Source organism: Erpetoichthys calabaricus, chromosome 16 (assembly GCF_900747795.2).
Source record: "Erpetoichthys calabaricus chromosome 16, fErpCal1.3, whole genome shotgun sequence".
Classification (NCBI taxonomy): domain Eukaryota; kingdom Metazoa; phylum Chordata; class Cladistia; order Polypteriformes; family Polypteridae; genus Erpetoichthys; species Erpetoichthys calabaricus.
Window position 1 is genome coordinate 94,884,847 of NC_041409.2, and position 20,175 is coordinate 94,905,021.

General features: G+C 40.6%; 1 protein-coding gene across 2 annotated transcripts in view; it reads right to left on the bottom strand.

The window, feature by feature from the left end:
* Positions 1-9,357: 9,357 nt before the first annotated feature.
* Positions 9,358-20,175, bottom strand: part of LOC114666649 (Fc receptor-like protein 5) — a 50,917-nt gene continuing 40,099 nt past the window's right edge. The window contains exons 9-14 of one of the 2 annotated variants that reach the window (XM_028821586.2): positions 19,756-20,061; positions 19,509-19,631; positions 18,008-18,115; positions 16,127-16,204; positions 11,657-11,688; positions 9,366-10,139 (exon numbers count right to left, since the gene is read on the bottom strand). In XM_028821586.2, coding sequence (XP_028677419.1) covers positions 9,921-10,139; positions 11,657-11,688; positions 16,127-16,204; positions 18,008-18,115; positions 19,509-19,631; positions 19,756-20,061 — 866 coding nt within the window. In that variant the 3' untranslated portion in view covers positions 9,366-9,920. Of the gene's footprint in view, positions 10,140-11,656; positions 11,689-16,126; positions 16,205-18,007; positions 18,116-19,508; positions 19,632-19,755; positions 20,062-20,175 lie in introns of both variants that reach the window. The other variant, XM_028821588.2, reaches the window with a different exon arrangement.

Here is a 20,175-nt window from a genome sequence, read left to right on the forward strand (position 1 = left end):
CTGAAAGTTTCTTCATTGCATACTTATTGTTTTGGTATAATGGGAGCCTAAGTAATGTATTTATTGGTGCTTTTAAATTGCGGTGTTACAGACTAAACAAACAATGTCGTGCTGACACGCTGTTCATTTTGCATTAAAGACGTCAGTATAGGAGGCGGAGCCCATGAACCCAGGTTCACCTTGGACCTGACATAACGACTCACAGAGTGAACGTGGAGTATCTGAAAATAAATTACCAAAAAATGCCATGCAATATCTGTGTCAAATATTAAGTTCCGCCTATTGCACCCCTTACCACCGCACAGCCATAGAGACATGAATCGGTTCAACATCAGATACTCTCAAGTTCCATTTACAAAAATGTCATTTCATGCATCATAACTACACAGTATCCAGATGCAATCCAGATGCAATTTGTTACTTTGCAAGTTATGAGAATCTTAATAGTATAACTTCTTGAAGGAACTTTATGAAGGAATGCTGTAAGGTTAGATGAAAGGTCAAAAGTTTTAATCTTTTCGTTTTTAAAGTACCTATTTTGACATCCCCATGTGATAAAAGCGTGGTTTGATTTTTTTTTTTTGTTTTTACCATTAAGATTGAAAGCGTCCGACTCAGCTGTTAGTGGTGACACGGATTGCACAATGTGTGAGGTCCTTGGAAAGAGGAGGGGAATGGTGTTCTTTCTTTCAGTTACACTCTTAAAAACAAAGGTGCCAGAGCGGTTCTTCAGAGCAATGATATAGGGGAACAATATTTGGTTTCAAAATACACATCCACGTACATTATAAAGGTTTCAGAAAGAATCTTGTATTTATTTAGATCCGTAGGTTCCATGTAGTATGGTAACGGATTTGTGAAATACCAATTAAAAAGACTCTTACTGTATACCATAACACAGCCTAAGTTCAGGTTTTCCTAATCTCTAGGCAGAACTACCATACGTTAAAGATTTCAGTCTTTTTCTACATATTAGGATTTTTTTTCACTGTGATTCGCAGTAGGAACACAGACTGACCACTGCGTCACCCGATCACACTGTTTCAACATATCTATAGCAAACAGCTGAATTAAAACTAAACATACGCTTTATTAATATGGTTCTGTAGCCGGATGTACACGCACACCTCTGCATGCTGCACGACTGAGCCCTGCAAAGGAGCGGCGCTCTGGTACTTGTGCTTCGTGCCTTACACCCAATGCCACTAAGGTGATAGTAATGCGGATATTTTTGCTCTAATATAGTAAGTATTGCATTTGGTTACTCGTTATTTTAAAAAGTAATCGGACTGCTTAACGCACGTTACTGCTCCGGGGATTTTACTGCTGATCTTAACTCTGTAAGTTTACCTAATCAACATAAATTTTTTAAATATTGAGTCAAATTATATCAACCAGGAGGACCATTTGCCTCATGAAATTGACTTTATGGACGTCAATGCTTGGGTTCGCTGAAATCGTTTGCGAAGCTGTCAGAGTGCAACGGAAATGCGTAGCACCGATGACAAACTCCTTAACTGTGATCTGTTTAAAGGTTTACATGGCCAAATAACCAAGTTACTCACGGAGAAACGTACATCTGTTAACCCGGTTTCTCAAAAACTGTCGTTTCTCCAACTGGAATGAGGGTTTACATAGCATTTTAGAAACCAGGATTCTGTGAATAACCGGATTGTTATTAACTGACAGAATCTCTGTCTTCATCACATCCCCTGGGTTGCTGACTTGTGGAAGCAAAGCTGTGACGTTACATCTATTAGACTTCTGGGGACAGCCCCGTTTTTTTTCTCACCATTTTATTGTGCTGGACCACATGATATCGAGCACCCTTAAGATGGGCCACTCTCACCCTACCAAGCTTTGTCAGTAATACACTGGCAGAGGTTTTGAACCTTTTTTAAAATGCAACCCTTTTTTGTTTTTAGAATTTCTTGCGAGCCACCTCCAAAAAAAAGTGATGGCTCAAAAAGGATTACACACTTTAGCGCTGAATTAAGTGAATTAACTTAATTTTACTGAAAGTTTCTTTTAAGTATAGCTATTTAGCAGCAGTGAGCCAATCAATCTTATTATACCAAAAATATAGGTTGTGTTCTTATTATCAGGTATCTCAACCAAATTTTTGCCATTGGCCTATACTTTTCTGTTTCAGTTTACGCCCCCCCAGTAAAAAAAACAGTATTTCTTAAAAGAAATGTAAACACTATTTGCATTTCCCACTAACTAATTTACGACAAATTTACATTTCACAAGTGTGGATTACGCTTGTGTATGAAAATTACAGGCATGGCATTTAGATAGACTTATTTCTAACAATAATATTGTCACAAGTACAGAGTCCAGTGTAAACCTAAAATGCATATCTGATCAATGTGCAAAATGTGCTTTAGCGTCAGTTAATTGTAATTACTGGATTTAGGACTAGACATTCTAAATGTCTTCTCATAAAAGAAACAAGGAAAATGCTAAATCAATTTTAAATGAAAACAGGCATGCAAAAATGATTTTTCAAGGTACATTATACTCTTTGATAGTATTTAGTAGAGGAAAAAACATAGGTCTTATAGGTATTTATTTTTAGCTTTAAATGCTGAACTCTCTTCTGTTCTTTTCATATTAATTTGCCTTGCCAGTTATCTGTGTTGTTTGCTTCCTTCATTGACCCCAAAACTGCACCCAAACGCTGCACACTCAATACTTCTGTATATTATTCTGCCCTACACAAAATAAGCCAAATCTTTTTGACATGCTTGCTGTCACTCCATGTTCAGATCTTGTTTTGGCTTTACACAAAGTCGCATGGTCATGACGAAAGTGTGCCTGGGCCCAGAAAGTTAAATGCAGTATGAGTACAGGCCAGTAGCGGAGTAGGAATGGGGGAACAATTACAGTATGGAACAAACAGGCTTAGTGTGAGTACACCCTAAGTCAGAGCCTCAAACTCCAACCAGTTTACTCTAACCAGTCCCTTAATTAGAAGCCGATTCTTGTTGTTAATTAACTCCATTATTTAATTTTATGGCTTGTTGGTAGTCTCACTAAGCTACAGTTGACATTTCCAAAACTGCTGATTTTCAACAGTCAAGTCAAGTCAAGTTGGGGAGCGTACACTGGTACAGTGTGTTGCCTCACCCACCACACAACGAAACAACTCAGGATCCTGGTTTGCAACCCCCCAGGCAGACACGCGGTTCAGTCCCAGCCTCCAGAAATGACCCTCTATCTGCCGCAGCCAGGTGTTACGTGGGCGACCCCTTGGTCTGGTCCAGCCACTCGGGTCACCAACAATGAGGATCTTACGAGCCAGATCACCCTCAGGGAAACGCACCACATGGCCGTAGTGCCGTAACTGACGCTCACTACCAATGCAGGTAATGTGCCTCATTCGGGACTCCATGAGCGACACAAATTAAAACGAACGGTACCCAAGGATTTTCTGGAGAGACACAGTACCAAAGGAGTCCAGCCTTTGTCTCAGGTCACTGGATAGCGTCCATGTCTCGCAACCATGTAGCAAGACAGGAAGCACCAGGACTCTAAAGACTTGGACCTTCGTCCTTTTGCATAGACATCAGGAGTGCCACACACCCCTTTCCAGTGACTTCATGACCCCCCATGTTCTCCCAATCCGTCTACTGATTTCATAAGAAGAGTCACCAGAGACATGAATGTCACTGCCAAGGTAAGTAAACCTCTCAATAAGGTCAACACTCTCTCCGCAGACAGACACACTGCTGATGGCTGTGCCCAAGAGGTCATTAAAAGCCTGGATCTTGTTTGTTATCCAGGACACTCGCAAGCCCAGACACTCAGACTCCTTGCTCAGTCTCTTAAGCGCCCCGATCAGAGCCTCCATTGACTCCGCGAAGATCACAGCATCGTCAGCAAAGTCAAGATCCGTGAAATGTTTTTCACCAACAGATGCCCCAGAGCTGCTGGACCCCAGGACCTTGCCCAACACCCAGTCCATACAAGCATTGAACAGAGTAGGAGCAGAACACACCGCTGACGGACCCCAGAATCAACTGGGAAAAACGCAGAGGTCCTGCCTCCACTCTGCGCAGCACTCACAGTACCAGTGTAAAGGCCGGCCAAGATATTCAGCAACCTTGAGGGGATCCTGCGAATCCTCAGGATGTCCCACAGAGAAGCAAAGATTGCTTGCAATGCCAGAAGGACAGCCTGACCACCAGCCTGGAAAAGTTCACCCTGGATACCACAGATCCCTGCAGCCTTTCCCCCCCTCAACTGGTTCACCACCTGTGCTATCTTAGTGAGATTGGGGGGTTCACAGCTAATTGGAGGATCAGCCTCAAGAACCATGTACCCAGAGATATCCAACGTCCTAGCCGGAGGATCAGCTTTGAACAACTGCTCAAAGTAGCCAGCCCAGCGGGTCACATCTGCAGTGTCATCCGTAAGGACCGTTCCATCAGCTGCCCTGACTGCGACTCTCCGAGGAACAGATTCAGATGTTTGTAATGCTTCGATTCCTCTGTAAGCAGGACGTGGGTCGCTAGACAACAGATGGTGTGTCACTTGCTCACAGATTCCTCTAACAAATGCCTCCTTATCTGCCCTCAGAGCCCTCTCAGCCATCCCTCTCTGTTCCTGGTACAGACCAGAGTTGCCATTGAGCTGTGCACTGCAACTCCTCTCAATGATATCCAGTGTGCCCTGCGAGATGTAACGCCTCCTCCTGGGAACACCGGTAACACCAACACATCCCTCAGCAACCTTCAGGGTCTTGTCACGGAAGGTCTCCCACATCACATTAGGATCGGCAGTCCAAGGACACCATTAAAATGTTTTGTGGACCTGAACATATCAACATTACTGAGACCTCTCTTTACTTTGTATGATGGACATAGGTCATGTGTTAGCTCGTTTTGTACCTCATTATTGTTTGACTGCTAATTAAGGAAAAAGAAATAATTAAGGGTTCTGAGTCATCAATAGAAAGTCAATTCAGATGAAGGCAAAAAAGTTAATTAGCAGCAAAAACTGGTCACTAAGCAAAAAGAGGGTCAGAATGAAAACCTGCAGCCAAAGGTTTTTAGGGTCATTATTGTCACGTGTCTGCGGTGTGTTGGCACCCTGCCCAGGATTGTTTCCTGCCTTGTGCCCTGTGTTGGCTGGGATAGGCTCCAGCAGACCCCCGTGACCCTGTGTTCGGATTCAGCGGGTTGGAAAATGGATGGATGGATTGTCACGTGTACAGAGTATAGTGAAAATCTTACTGTCATGTGTTAATTAACACTCGACATGTCACCACTTTCTGTTGCTGGGTAAAAGCTGATCCTGCATTTACATTGTGTAGGACAGCGTTTCTCAACCTTTAAGTATTTGCGACCCGAGTTTTCATAACAGTTTTAATCGCGCCCCCCCCTAACGTTTTTTTGAAACCCTAATAAAATTTATTCCTATATTTTTTGCTGCTGATACACCACTACAAATTAAAAATTTCCCTACAAATAGCGAAATTACGCCACATATGGCAACATTCGCGCCCCTTTTTTGTTACTTCACAGTTTGAGAACTGCTGATGTAGGAGATGCTGATAACAATATGTCTGTTTGAAAAATTTTATGTCACCACTTCCACTAGTGAAATTGTACGATAATTTTATTATTTCATGAAGCTGTGATGAAATTTTGACTTCTCACCTAATTTAGTTATTTATTATTGTATGTATTCTTTTTTTCTCTTTTACAGTGTCATGTGTGTGTGCATGGGAGACAGCTTAAGGGCTGTAGTGATAGTAATTACCTGCCGAACTAGGGGTTGGCACTGTGTTCTTATGCCTTCTTTCTTTCTCCCTCTGCAGAATGGAAAAGTGACTGCTGCCGTTCCACCACTGACATCACTTCTGTTATCTGGTGTCCTGGAAGCACCTCTTTCTGCCTGGAACCTATATTACCGGAAGTTTGGCCATTTTGAAATCAGTTCTATTTCGAGATCTCATTTGAAAATATGCACCCTCAGCTTGTTATGTGCATTCTGTGCTTTTGCCAGGGTCACCAGTGTGGTGTCCCAAGTCTTTCATGTTGTCTTGTTTACAATAGTGAAAGGAAAAAAGAAGAACAAGACTTGTTGTTGGGCTGAAATTGCAAATGCTATTGTTGAGATAACAAGAAACATTTTTTTTTAAAAAAGAAAGCAAAACAGTACAACAAAAGGTGTCAACAGTAAAACAAAGGTGACAACTAACAACAAGTGTCTCACAGTCCTTTTTACGTGGCCACTTCTCGCAGTCACCACTGCTTGACACCTCTGGCAATGCCAATGAGCCTCTGAAGCTGCAGTTGTCTAATTTTATCCCATTCCTGCAGAAGGGCCTGATGAAGTTTCTGGCGTTTGGCAGACAGAGGATTACGTCTCTAGATATTTTGTTCCAGGGCATCCCAAAGGGGCTGTAAGGGTTAAGGTCAGGTCAAAAGGGAAAGTATGCCAAGGTAGCATCTGCCTGCCAGTGTTCATTCCTCAGAATAGGTGTGTGTGGCCTGGCGTTGTTCTGCTGTTGGGACAGTCATCTAGGAATTATGAGCAGATGACATCTGACAGGTTGCCCTAATATAAGGCGGCAGAGCTGTTCTTCATTGTCCTATCACTGATACAGGTGTTGTGTCTGCCTGCAATTTCAGAAGCAATACAGGTGGCATATCTGAAATGATCTCTCCGATGGGCCAATCTGATTAGTCAGCCCTGCTATGGTGTGGTCACTTGAGGGCAATCAGCTCTTGGGCAGTCAGTCATCTGTTCTGCGGGTCTGCTAAAACCTTACCTGAAGTAGGGACACAGCAGAGCAGCTTAATCAATGGAGTCTGGAAATGCTGGCACACAAAATAATGTCTGCCTGCAGCATGCCAGTGACCATCTTCTTTTGCTTCTGGTCTCATTTGACACTTTAAGGAATGAACAGAAAACTAAATAAGTGTGGCCTTTGTATTTGCTGTGACATAAGTTTTGAATTATGGTGACCTGATCAGATAATATTCCACTTGAGTCTACTTGTAGGGTAGAGGTATGCCAGATGAGTTTTTGTGTGTTTGACAAGTCATATTGCTTGTCAGAAGGCTAAAACAAACTGACCACTTTTTGTGAAAATGCACCTTTAGAACTAGAGGTTTCTCATTCCAGAAAATGCTGCATTTTATGTTCTATTAGTTGTCATCCATGAATGAAGGAGGATCTCCTCACGGGCTCAATCAAGGTATATGATAACCCACTGGAGCGAGAGGATGTTGCAAACTTTCTCTTCTCCTTCTCTCCCCACACTGCTGAGAAACTGCCCAGTGAAGGCACTATAGTTTGCACACTATAAGAAGCTCAGCTGCTGGGAAGGATGTGTCAGTTTCCTCTTAGAGCTCCATGGAACAACACTTACTGTACTTTTGAAAGCCAAAACAGCTTATTCTTTTATTTATTATTGTTCCCGAGTGGCCTTTTCCTTATTGGTGTAATTTTGCTTAGAACGTTTGCATTAAATGGGATAACATGGTTGGCGTTCCAACTTTTCATTGCTGCTCACTCTATCATTCCTGCACCTGACCACACAGTATACTGTATATACGGCAGTAAGATACAAAGGTCAAGCCAAATCTAGTGGGCTCATTTCAATATCTGGACCATATTGGAAAGAAAAATGGTAACCATCTGTTTAACTATTCTGGAGTCACATTTAGAAACGGTTAAAGTTGTGAATATTCTCATTATGAAAGCAATGAAGCTGATTTTAAAATTAATTCATATGCAACAACAAAACTTCCAGAGGGGATGGATTTGTTCATTGTAAACCATCTGATGACGTGTGATTTACATCATTTTTGGCTTATGGTGAGAAGCTCCTGTGTGCCATACTTCAAGTCTGTGGCTTGAGAAACAAACTTGTGCATAAAGAACAAACAAACCAAAATTGTGCTTTACAGACACAGAGACTACAACATTCATCTCATAAAACATCCATCCATCCATCCATTTTCCAACCCGCTGAATCTGAACACAGGGTCACGGGGGTCTGCTGGAGCCAATCCCAGCCAACACAGGGCACAAGGCAGGAACCAATCCTGGGCAGGGTGCCAACCCACCGCAGATAAAACATTCATCTCATAAAGGGTAATTCCTGAAATGTAAGGAGTCTGCAGAAATATTTGTTTATTCATTTTGGCTAGCATCTTTGTTTTTTAATGACACTAATAGCACATTAGGAATAATATCAAATACAACTGCATACTCCTTACTGTTAATAACTTTTACTATTTCAGTGAATTCTAAGTAACTGAATTAATTTCCATTCTTGTTCAACTGATACATTTCTAGTTGATTTTCTTCTTAAACCATTTCCTATTAAATAAAGATTTATATTTTTAACCAAAATGTCTATACTGCTTTATTAAAACATTTATGTGGGGAGGCATCATATTTAAACTGTGACCTGTGGGCAGTGCCCCTGCACCCCAAACACAACCACGACACACAGTCCTGGGTTCAAAGAAAGAAGATTTTAGTCAAGCAAAATACTTTCTACAGGTTTTTAACACCTGATAAATCAGTCACAATTCCTTTCCTTTCTTTTCCTTTCCTTTCCTTTGTTTTTCACCTCCACTGTCTTCAGAGCAAGTCTTGTCCAGCTCTGGATATGGTGGAGTGGCTGATTTTCAACACAAACCCTGGAGTACTATACCATGGAACAAGATTGCCACCTGGAAGCACTTCTGGGTCCAATGGAACCTTTCTATAATAGAGGAGCCTGCTCCCTGCAGCTCCCCCTAGCGGCACCTGACAACTCCAACATGGTTGCCCAGCAACACTACAACAGCCATGTAGCCCTGTGGGTGTCCAAACGGGAACAATACCAGAGGGACACTGCTACCCGTTATACTGGGTGAAACACAAAGCCTTTAGGAGGCAGTCACCCTCTGTCCTTCCTTTAAAATGTCCTCCCAACTGGGAAAGATACCACTAACCAACCCAAGTCTTGGCTGCCCGTCCATCAATGGCTTCCTAGCCGGGTAAGGCACCATCAACTGCAGCTGTGGCGCCAGTCAACTCATGTCTTCTATGACAAAATATTATGTTCAAAACAAATACTTGCTTATGATAATCAGGTCTCTTACTGGGGATGTTAAAGTTACATCTGATTAGAAAATCCGTTGCACATACACTATGAAAAAGAAGATTATGGAAAAAAATCGATATAGTATCTTTATTTTCTATATCATTTTTTTAGCCAATTTATTTTTTATTTTGTGTAAAATGTCTTAACGTTAAACACAGTCAGTCTTCCATTTCCATGTGTATTAGAAATTATTGTTTTGTAAGAGCTAGATTCTTAAACAAAACATACTCACTTGGGGCTAATTTATGGACTTATGCTGCTGACATAAGATCTTCCTCTCACAACACTGAATTAGTGTAAGTGGGTTTGATTATGTTTGGTATCTTACATTTAGACATATAAAATACCAGCAAAGGCTTTCCCTAAAAGCAGGAAATGGACTTTGATTACAGAAGTGCTCAGATTGAAAACAAGCAGCCAAAGTGTTCTCCTGGAAGCACTAGGCTATTAAATAACTGGACAGGCGGGTAAATGTTATTTCTTTATTTACAGGTCACTATTATGACAGCTACATTTTGAAGATAGCCCCTCATCAAATACATGATGATAAAAGCCAATATAATTTTACGGCATCACATCATTTTCTTTGTGGAGTAGTAATGGATTGTCAGCAGTCCCACTGTGTGAATATCCTACAGAAAGGCAGGCCACTGGTTTGCACATCAATATGTTCTCTTGACCTGCATGTCAGCTCTTCTGTACATATGTGACCATTACTGTACATTAGCTCTAACAGCTACATCACTTCAAGTGAGTTCATCATCCAGGAAGCACCTCCGATGCTCTTGTGCCTGGTTCGTTCTCAGTTCATTTTAAAATTTTCATACAGATTCTCGCTGTTGCAGTATACATTCTCTCTGACATCTTCCAGAATTTTTCTCTCTTCTTGTCTTTCAGCCTCATCATCTGTCCCTCCTTCTTCCTCTTCTTCAGATGCATGGACGTTTTTCTTAACGGAGCCCCTCACGTTGACCTTAGCATATGTCACATAATACTCCACAGAGTCTGAGTTGGCTGATCCCTATTAAGAAAACTACAGGTTAAACAGGAACAGGCAATTGGTATTAACTATGAATTGTGGGTGTTCGGCATGAAAGGTTCTTTATAACACGACCCGGTACAAGATGTTTTAAGATTGGGGGCTGCTTCTCCCCAGTCCTGTCAGGGATATCATCCATCCATCCATTATCCAACCCGCTATATCCTAACTACAGGATCACAGGGGTCTGCTGGAGCCAATCCAACACAGAGCGCAAGACAGGAAACAAACCCCGGGCAGGGCGCCAGCCCACCACAGGGCACACACACACACACACACCAAGCACACACTAGGGATCGCCAATCCACCTAACCTGCATGTCTTTGGACTGTGGGAGGAAACATGCAAATTTCACACAGGGAGGACACCGGAAGCGAACCCGGGTCTCCTAACTGCGAACAGCAGCGCTACCCACTGCACCACCAATGCCACCTTAGGGATATCATTGTAAAAAAAAAAATTAATTTCAGATTATAAGATTATCTTTAAATTTCTTGACATAGTTTTAAAATAAATATGGTGATCCTTAGCTGTCTGAAATGTTTTACACTTCAGTTTCATTAAGTGTTCTAATTTTGATGTTTAAAGTAATGTTTTCCCGGTTACAAACTTTGACAGTATAATTTTATAAAAAGGGATCGGGGGGCTGGTATGTGGTCTGAAATGGGTCAATCTTCCCATCTTTTGTGGAACAGGACAAATAAATTCTTCAATGTTCATTTACAGTACATTCCTCTTCCCTTATAAAATAAATACAGGGATACCATGAACCTTGAAGAACTGCGTAGCCATGAAGGAGACTCTGCCTTGGAAGCATTTACGAGTTAATTTCCATTTTTTGACCTAAAGTCATATGTAACTTGTGAGTTGTCTCATTCTTTTGATCTGAATTCATGCATAACTATATAATGCTTGTAAATTTAAACTTATAGAAATTAGGGGTTTTCTAATTTTGATTTCATGTCAAACCACACTGCTCTTACTTTAAAAATAATCTATTAAAAACATTTGGTATACAGTAAAAAAGATACTAACAAAAGAAAACTCTCTGTAATTCCTAGTTAAAATTACTAAATTTAAGCATTATGACCTTCAGTTATTCTCAGTAAGAGTTCAGTACTAAAAAAATTATGGTTCTTCAAAAAATATGTCAATTCCTGGAGGTGGTATGCAAAAAGATAAGGTTGAGGACTCCTGGCCTAGACATATCAGGTGACATTTGATCACCAATGTATCATTAGTCTGCTATAATTATGAATATGGTTTGATCAATTGGATTACTACTATTCAGTAACCAAGAAACAATATCATATTCCACTTCTCCGTATGGAGTTTATTTTAGTGGGGAGCCTTGAGCAGATGGTATGACATTTTGGGGGGTCCTTGGCCTAAAACAAGTTGGGGATTCCCTACATTAGCATATTCATTTAAGCTAGTTGTACTGCACATGGGTATTCTAGGAAAAGCACATGTGTACAGTTGTAGGCTTAAGGACTCACCGTTCTGCCCTTGGATTCCTTCCAGTTTGCTCCTGTGGATACAAATGAGGCATGTTAGAGACGTGTCAACAGAACAGAGAAAAGGCATGTTGGCGTAAGAAGGGAAAAAGGTTATAAGGATAATAGGTTACAAAAAAGAAAAAGAAAGAGGAGAAAGAAGAGTATAATGAAGGAAAAACAATGGTCGCCAAAAGGTGAACCGGTAATCGAAATAGAAAGCAAAAAGTCAGACCAAGGTCAGCTACTGTCTGGCTCAAAAAAAATGAGAACAACTTGAAGAAAAGACGTAGAGAAAAAGTATAAATGAAGCAAGAGTCTGAACTGGAAGAACAAAAACAGAGATCAAAATCAGTAAGCATGAAATAATGAAATGCAAGCTCTGGGAGGGTTTTGGAATCTGAGTAGTCAGATAAGGAAGTAAACCTAGAATGACCCTTTAACCCTGATGAGGAATGACTGACAAGGTCACAACCTCTGAAACCACGCCCCTTACTGGGCAAAAGTGGGCAAGTAGTGTAACTGAATAAAAAAACAAAATGGCAGCAGGAAAATGGTCCAAATCAAAAATGAACTTCAAAACCAGGCATTGAATCAAAAAACAAATGATTGTATCAGATTCCTCAGTGCTGAAAACTGCTCTAATGATATGCAGCTCAATGCTAGAGCCAATAACAACCTGTCAATAATCTACAAAAAGTCTCAGGATCCTGATAGGCACTGCCAGTATAAACTGTGTGTCAGTGAATAGATTTACTACAAAAAATCCACAGCAAATTTGGAGTGATTCTTAATTAATTAAAGAAAATGTGGGTAAATAGATAAGTAGGTTTAGATGGATGATTGGATGGAACTTCAAATAGTGACAGCAGTATTTGCATACCAGTCTTTGTGATTGTCATCACCAAAAAGATCATCTTGTATGTTTTTAGTACATTTTAGATTTTTATATTTTTTGATCTTTGACCTTGTTATATGTTTAGTTTTATTCTGAACACTAGTGTTCTGACATTTTGCATAGTTTAGATATTATAAGTAGAATTGTGATTTTGAATTTTGTGACAGTATCTCTCAGACTGTCTTTTTTGCTTATCTTTCTGATTTTTCAATCTGTTGTGAACTAAAGGGTTCCTGAGCACCAGAATCTCAAAGATTATTCTAAAATGCCCACTAGAGGGAGGAAAACCATCAAACCTAGGCTAAAAATGAAAAGGGCAAAGGTAGAATCTTTATAAATTAAAATATTTATTTTTGAAAAATGCTCTGTGGTACAAAATAAGCTCCAAGCCACACAAAGGCAGAAAAGGCAATCCAAGACAAACAATGTCCCGAAACACAAATCAGAAGAATAGTCAAAAATTCCAAAAATCACAAAAAAAAAAAATCAAAAAGAACAAAAAAAAAAAATACAAGATAAGCCACCACACCATAAGTGTATTTAATAATAATAATCCATCCATCCATTTTCCAACCCGCTGAATCCGAACACAGGGTCACGGGGGTCTGCTGGAGCCAATCCCAGCCAACACAGGGCACAAGGCAGGAACCAATCCCGGGCAGGGTGCCAACCCACCGCAGGACACACACAAACACACCCACAATAATAATAATTTATTTTATTTATAGGTGCCTTTCATTGCACACAAGGACACCTTACAGAGCACATTAATAACAACTTAAAGTTAATAAAATATTACAGTACAACAAAACCAGGATAAATACAATAATAAAATTACATTCATATTTATCAGCTAAAATGATCAGACAGAATAAGCCAGCTTAAAAAGATGTGTTTTAAGATGAGATTTAAAGGTAGGAAGAGAGTCAATATTTCGAATGTCTTGTGGGAGAGAGTTCCAGAGGCAAGGGACCACTCGACTGAAAGCTCTAAACCCCATGGTAGTCAAGCGAGCAGGAGGTATAATAAGATTAATAGAGGAAGAAGATCTAAGGAATATGAGAAGGAATGGATATGTGAAGAAGATAAGAAAGATAAGGAGGTGCCAAGTTATGAAGGGTCTTGTAAATAATAAGCAGAACCTTAAAATCAGTGCGATATTTAATAGGGAGCCAGTGAAGCTGTTGAAGGACAGGAGTAATGTGTTCTATGGAAGGGGTTCTGTTAATAATACTTATTATTATTATTATTTTAATAATAATAATAATAATAATAATAATAATAATAATAATAATAATAATGAACCGCAAAGGACTGTGGGTTTTCCTTAGCCTTCAGAGAGCTGAGGGCAGTCCCACTCACTGAAGATACTTATACACATACAAATAAAATTATCCACACTGTTAACGTAAAGAATGAACAAAATAGACATAAAAAAACACCAGTTGAAACCCAGCTAGGAGGGCAGCCCTAGCCGAAACACAACAAGATCTTCTTAATGGATTAAAGGCAGCTAGTGTGTCCAGTAAAATAAGAAAAGTATAACAAACAGAATAGACAACTGAGTGTGTTTAGATGCTTTTTAACAATCCAGTTATTCAATGAAATCTGGTTTCAAAAATGCTATGTACATACTTATTCCAGCCAGAGAAGCCAGGTCTCTGAGAAACCATGCTGATATGTGTAGATTTCATTGCAAGTAACCTTATTATTTGGCTATGTAAACCTTTCGTAGTTTGCTCATGTTGGTTAGCCTGTGCACATGTTAACTTCGCATATGCGTCCAGTAGCCTCAGGTAGAAAAGCATCAACAAAGATCAATTTTCTGAGAGAAATGCTTAGGCGATTGAACTATTCCTATGGTTGAAATAATCTGCCTCCATATTTCAGAAATCTCTAAATGTATGTTGATGAGCTGAATGTACTGTGCTAAGCTCAGTAGCACATTTTAAGGAAAGTGTTGGGGTAATGCATTAAAAGCAACGTGCATTATGTGGTGTGATTACTTTTTAAAATAATGAGTAACCTAACACAATGTTTATTTTATTGAAATTAAAATATCTGTATTATTATTATTGCAGAAGCATTGGGAGAAAGTTAAGAAGTAAATGTATGGTACACTGTTCCTCTGCAGGGCTCAATCACACAGCCCAGCAAAAAGGAGCTGAATGTAATCCAGTAACAGAAAAATATTAGTAAAGAGTCACTTTAGTATTAATCCAGGCTTTTTTCTATTGAAATGTTGAAACAGTGTGATTGGGTGGCCAGTGTTCATATTGCGTATCTTCAGTGATTCAGTTTGGGGATTTATAAAGAGGATGATTGTTATTAACTTCATAGCACATTAAGGATTAAACATATTTACAGTTGTGGTGAACTGCCGGCTGCTCAACCTTGGGTGGGACACCCAAAGAAGAGAAGGATGGGGGAAGGCAGCTACTGTGGGACACTGCCTCCCCCCAAGATGCCAGATGGTGAGTTCCCTGGAGCATAGTGGTGCCCTGGATTTCCGCAGGGCATCATGGAATATGTAGTTCGGCATCACAGCCCTGCTGGATACCATGGGTGCCGCCAGGAGACGCTGCAGGAAGATCTGGGGATTTTTATTTTCCAAATAGCCCGGAAGAACTTCCAAGTCACGGGGTCGGAAGCCCTAAAATACTTCCAGTACTCCATCTGACCCGGAAGTGCTGGCAAGTCATGGGGACGGAAGAATGGAAGCACTTCCTGGTCAAGGACTATAGGAAGGACTAACTGAAGACCCAGCAAGCGAGCCGGATTTGGGAGGTAGAGGGCAAAGCTTGCTGGGAGGTGTGGAGGAGAATTGTGATTTAATTGTGATTACTATTGTTGTTATTTGCCTGTTTATTGGTGGCGGTGGTGCTTGAGGAGCACTGTACAAGGAGAAAATAATTAAACAACTTCTTGGTGCTTTTAACTCGTGTTGTCAGTGTCTGTGTGTTGGGTTAAGTGCTGTTATAGCGCCATCTAGTGTTACACAGTATAAAGCACACGAAAATTATCACGTTTGACTGTGTTTCTAGTCAGTTTCATGAAAGTTTATATGTAAGCTTAGGATTTAATAACAAATGCTTGCTAGTGAAAGATATAGTTTTTCATACAAAAAGATAAAGTAATGCAAATGTAACGCACTGTTTGTAAAGCATTACATTTTATGATAAGTAACTACATAACATATTTATTTAGCTCCATTATGGTTTTTGTATTTAGGGGGTCCATTAATGTTTAATATTTTTTCTTTTTTAGCACATGTTTATGTGCCAAAGAAGGACTGCACAAATGGACTCATGCATGTAAACAGAAGTTTTTAAGAAGCCAGGTTTCTGCCTGAACCGGGTTATTCACCTTAATCTGGTTATATGTGCGCATGTAACCGCACTGACTGTGGTCACTGTAGGAAAAGAGATGATGGAGAGGGTAATCAGGGGGATTATTATGAAGAGAATGGTGTAAGTAACAACGTTGGCAGGCAATGTAGTCACTATGGCATACAATGGACAGCAGAGACTAACAGAGAGGATGAGTGAGGTAGACAGAGAAGAAGTGTCTGTTACCTGTTGTCTTCTTGATGTCCACCATAGAGTAGACCACTCCTTCACCTGTAGGTTGATCGTCTATAGGGAATCTATCATCTGTATTGAGGAAAAAAGCCAACTTATTACTTTCTGACTCAAAACAATATTTAGGATATATTTTGAAAAACCCTTCTAAGCATATCTTCATTTTAATATTGTCGGGCTTATTTATTTTCCCTGCAATTTGCCATTGCCCCTACTATCGGTGTATTTTTGCCATGCAACATCAATCAGGGGCAGTCATATGATGAGTGGTTCAAGAGAAATATAAAGGGGTGCTTCATTCTGCCCACAACCATTCGTTTTGTTCATATTCTGTATTTGGCTCCTACTATCAGTCTCTGTTGCCATACTACATTAATCGTGTGGCCATCCCATGACAGGAGGTTCATCTGAAATTTGACAGTAGCTCATCTCTTTGTGATCAATTACACATCTGACTAAGGGTCAACAACTCAGAGATACAGTATGACTTCATTCACAGCATCCATTACAAACTACGTGCCTTTGGTAATTTTGCCCGGACTGGCACTGAGTTCTAGTAGACTGGGCTGCTGTTGATGACAATACAATATGGACAGCAAAACAGTATGTTTAAGAGACCATTTATCGTCACCTTCAAAAGCAGGTTACCTCTACTGTTTGCTAGGGGGAGATACAGTAATCCCTTGCTGTATCGCGCTTCGCCTTTCGCGGCTTCACTCTATCGTGGATTTTATATGTAAGCATATTTAAATATATATCGCGGATTTTTTGCTGGTTCGCGGATTTCTGCGGACAATGGGTCTTTTAATTTCTTGTACATGCTTCCTCAGTTGGTTTGCCCAGTTGATTTCATACAAGGGACGCTATTGGCAGATGGCTGAGAAGCTACCCAACTTACTTTTCTCTCTCTCTTGCGCTGACTTTCTCTGATCCTGACATAGGGGGATTGAGCAGGGGGGCTGTCCGCACACCTAGACGATAGGGACGCTTGTCTAAAAATGCTGAAAGATTATCTTCACGTTGCTACCTTCTGTGCAGCTGCTTCGTGAAGCGACATGCTGCACGGTGCTTCGCATATTTAAAAGCACGAAGGGCACGTACTGATTTTCGGTTGTTTGTTTTTCTCTGTCTCTCTCTCTCTCTCTCTTTCTCTGCTCCTGACGGAGGGGGTGTGAGCTGCCGCCTTCAACAGCTTTGTGCCGCGGTGCTTCGCATACTTAAAAGCCAAACAGCCCTATTGATTTGTTTGCTTTTCTCTATCTCTCTGACATGCTCTGCTCCTGACGCGCACTCCTTTGAAGAGGAAGATATGTTTGCATTCTTTTAATTGTGAGACGGAACTGCCATCTCTGTCTTGTCATGGAGCACAGTTTAAACTTTTGAAAAAGAGACAAATGTTTGTTTGCAGTGTTTGAATAACGTTCCTGTCTCTCTACAACCTCCTGTGTTTCTGCGCAAATCTGTGACCCAAGCATGACAATATAAAAATAAATATATAAACATATGGTTTCTACTTCGTGGATTTTCTTATTTCGTGGGTGGCTCTGGAACGCAACCCCCGCGATGGAGGAGGGATTACTGTAAATATATTTAGGGGACCTGTAGCCATTATCTCCAGTAGGGGTGTCAAACCTAGCTTCTGGAGGGCCACTAATATACCTCTTTGTTATTGTTGTTTGAAATCATTTCTTACTTATGCATATCCAAACGATGTTTTATTTCATATCATCTGTTCCCCAGCATCTCATAACAGAGTGTATTTTACATTATAATGTTTATTTAATATATTTATTCCAGTATGATAAATCATATTTAATGCCTGTAGCTACCCAAGTCTGTACTAATAATCCCTTAAGCAACTCCTGAGTTACCAACCTGAACTGGCAGCTGGCACCGGATTGTTTTCCTCCCTCCACTCATCCATAGGGGGGGCTGTTGGCACAGCTGGTAGCCTAGAGTTCTGTCTGTTTACTTTGGGCTTCTCTGTGAGACACAAATTCAGAAACATTTGTATTTTGTTTTGAGGGAACAAGCTAGAGTGATGCAGACATAAATTACTGTGAGCTCTTAAAGTGCACGTAGGCCAAGCACACACTTACAAATGACTGATTTTTAAAATGTTTTGGAACATGTGCAGTTGTTAGTACTGCTGACTCACCACTAAAACAGATTGGGTTTGGATCCTTTTCGTGGTCACGGTATATGTGGAGTTGCCGTGTTCTTCCTGTGTTGGTGTAGATTTTCCTTCAGGTTCTATCACATCTCTAATTTTACACCATAAATTATCTCCATTAAAGTGAATGTACAGTAGGTGTATGTGTAACTGTGTGTAGAGATTGACTGTGATACCAGCACTTAATCTTTACCGGACTCCTGACTTTAAGCCCATTAGCACTCTTTGACCTCCAAACTCACTCCAAGACATTCAAATGCATTCCATGACCTCATAATCTATATAAAATATGTATTTTTCATTTATTCTAATGTTTAAATAAACAAAGTGTATTTAAACTTTAGAAAAAGCAGTGTAACAACCCAAGGCTATGAGAGATGAAGGAATGGAATCAGCCACTTTACACTAACTATTGGTCACTGGCTGAATAAGGACCATTGGCACTTTCTGCCTTGCGTCCCTGGTCTTAGATGGCAGCATGTGCTTCCAGCTGCTCCATCCCTTTGTCAGCTCATATATGCCACCTAGCTCCACCATACTCTGCGATAAAAGGTAACCTGTATGCCACACTATGCTCTGGCCACCCTATTAACTCCATCCATGTCCTTTCCTTGCCTGAAACATTCTGTTATAAAGGGGCATTGCTTCTTTTCTCATTTATATTAATTTATATAGCAGCACGCAGTGTATATCCATACACTGACTTTTTCCAATTCATTGTGATAGGTGGCTGAAGACTACACTAGTGTCAGTCCACCCTGGATGGGATGCCATTCTCTGTCATGTCATGCCCACATTGGGACAATTTAGAATCCCCAAGTTAATCCAATATCTTTTGGACGTGTAAAGAAAATCAGAGTACCTAAAATAAATCACAGAAATGGGAAGAACATGCATATCCCACACAGACAATACCTGGGGATTGGAGCAGCGGGCTGGCAGATGGAAATACAGATTGTGAGAACTGGACATGGTAACATGGTGTTTTAGAGTCCAAAGTCCTAATCATTAAGATATTACACCACCTTCCTGGTATTTCTGACTTTTATTCCTGCACTCTGTTCCTCTGTAGGCTCAATTTTTAACTTCATCAAACACTCTGAACAGTGCACTCCATTATGAGGGAACAATGTTAAGAAATACACAAGCGTACAAACATTAGTACTGCTCTTAGGCAAGCAAATAAGGTTGACAGACTCTTACCTACATATTTCCTCCATTCGCTGCAGTAAGAACGATATCTGATTGCAAGAAAGGCGATGCAGATAACCAGAAGAAAGGTGATCAGAATGGCTGTGATGATAAGGGCTACAGAAGATGAGTGAGCTGAAAGATGTATAGCAAACGAAAATATTAACATGACATCTGATGCCCAGATTGAACAGATGGTCTATAAGCTGGAAAGCATTGAAGGTGGTGGGACAAAGCCCACAGAGTAGATTTGCTTTACCTATTCTCAGCTGTACAATACTGCTGCTGGAGGTATAGGTCTCACTGTCGTCATGTCCATTGACAGCAACGCAGTAGTAGTCGCCTTCGTGGCGCTCGCTCACAGAGTAGATGGTCAGATAATTCCCATCCTCACTCAGTGCGTATGTCTTGGCTGGATCGATGCTTGGAAGCTCATGTCCATTATGAAACCAAAAGAAATGGGGCCGGGTGCCTGCATTCAGTGTACATGTCAAAAAGACGCTGACGCCCTTTGAAACTCCGGTGCCACTCAGATTGGAGATGAGACTAGCGCCAGACACTGGCACTGAGGGAATGAAGAAGAGCAACACTAAATTACTATTGTAAGGTCTGGAAAGTAAAAATATTAGATGGCATAGTGACATGCCACCTGGAGATAAAAGTGCACTGGGTGACCACT